General features: G+C 40.5%; 1 protein-coding gene across 1 annotated transcript in view; it reads left to right on the plus strand.

Moving 5' to 3' along the window:
* Nucleotides 1-390: 390 nt before the first annotated feature.
* Nucleotides 391-588, plus strand: part of LOC106537305 (guanine nucleotide-binding protein G(olf) subunit alpha) — a gene marked incomplete at its 5' end in the record, with an annotated part of 22,907 nt that continues 22,709 nt past the window's right edge. The window contains 1 exon segment of the mRNA XM_014034691.1: nt 391-537. Within this exon segment, the coding sequence (XP_013890145.1) occupies nt 402-537 (136 nt within the window).

Consider the following 588-nt stretch of genomic DNA (forward strand, 5'->3'; position numbering starts at 1 on the left):
GGTTACTTACTGAAACCAGTAACTAACCAGTAACTAACCAGTAACTAACCAGTAACTAACCAGTAACTAACCAGTTACTAACCAGTTACTAACCAGTAACTAACCAGTAACTAACCAGTTACTAACCAGTTACTAACCAGTAACTAACCAGTTACTAACAGTAACTAACCAGTAACTAACCAGTTACTAACCAGTTACTAAACAGTAACTAACCAGTAACTAACCAGTAACTAACCAGTAACTAACAGTAACTAACCAGTAACTAACCAGTAACTAACCAGTAACTGGTAATTTACTGGTTTCAGGTTCTGGTTTTACACTTTATTTGTTTGTTTGTTGGGGGGTTGTTGCATTCTCTCCTAGTTGACTGGTTGGTTTCGTGTTGCACAGGTGAAGTTGAGATGGGCTGTCTGGGAGGGAAAACAGACGAAGAACGACTGGATGAAAAAGCAAAACGAGAAGCAAACAAGAAGATCGAGAAACAGCTGCAGAAAGAACGACAGGCTTATAAAGCTACACACAGACTGTTACTGCTGGGTGAGACACCTGTGTGTGTGTGTGTGTGTGTGTGTGTGTGTGTGTGTGTGT

The sequence above is a fragment of the Austrofundulus limnaeus genome, unplaced genomic scaffold (genome assembly GCF_001266775.1).
Source record: "Austrofundulus limnaeus strain Quisiro unplaced genomic scaffold, Austrofundulus_limnaeus-1.0 Scaffold2236, whole genome shotgun sequence".
In the NCBI taxonomy this organism is placed as follows: Eukaryota; Metazoa; Chordata; class Actinopteri; order Cyprinodontiformes; family Rivulidae; genus Austrofundulus; species Austrofundulus limnaeus.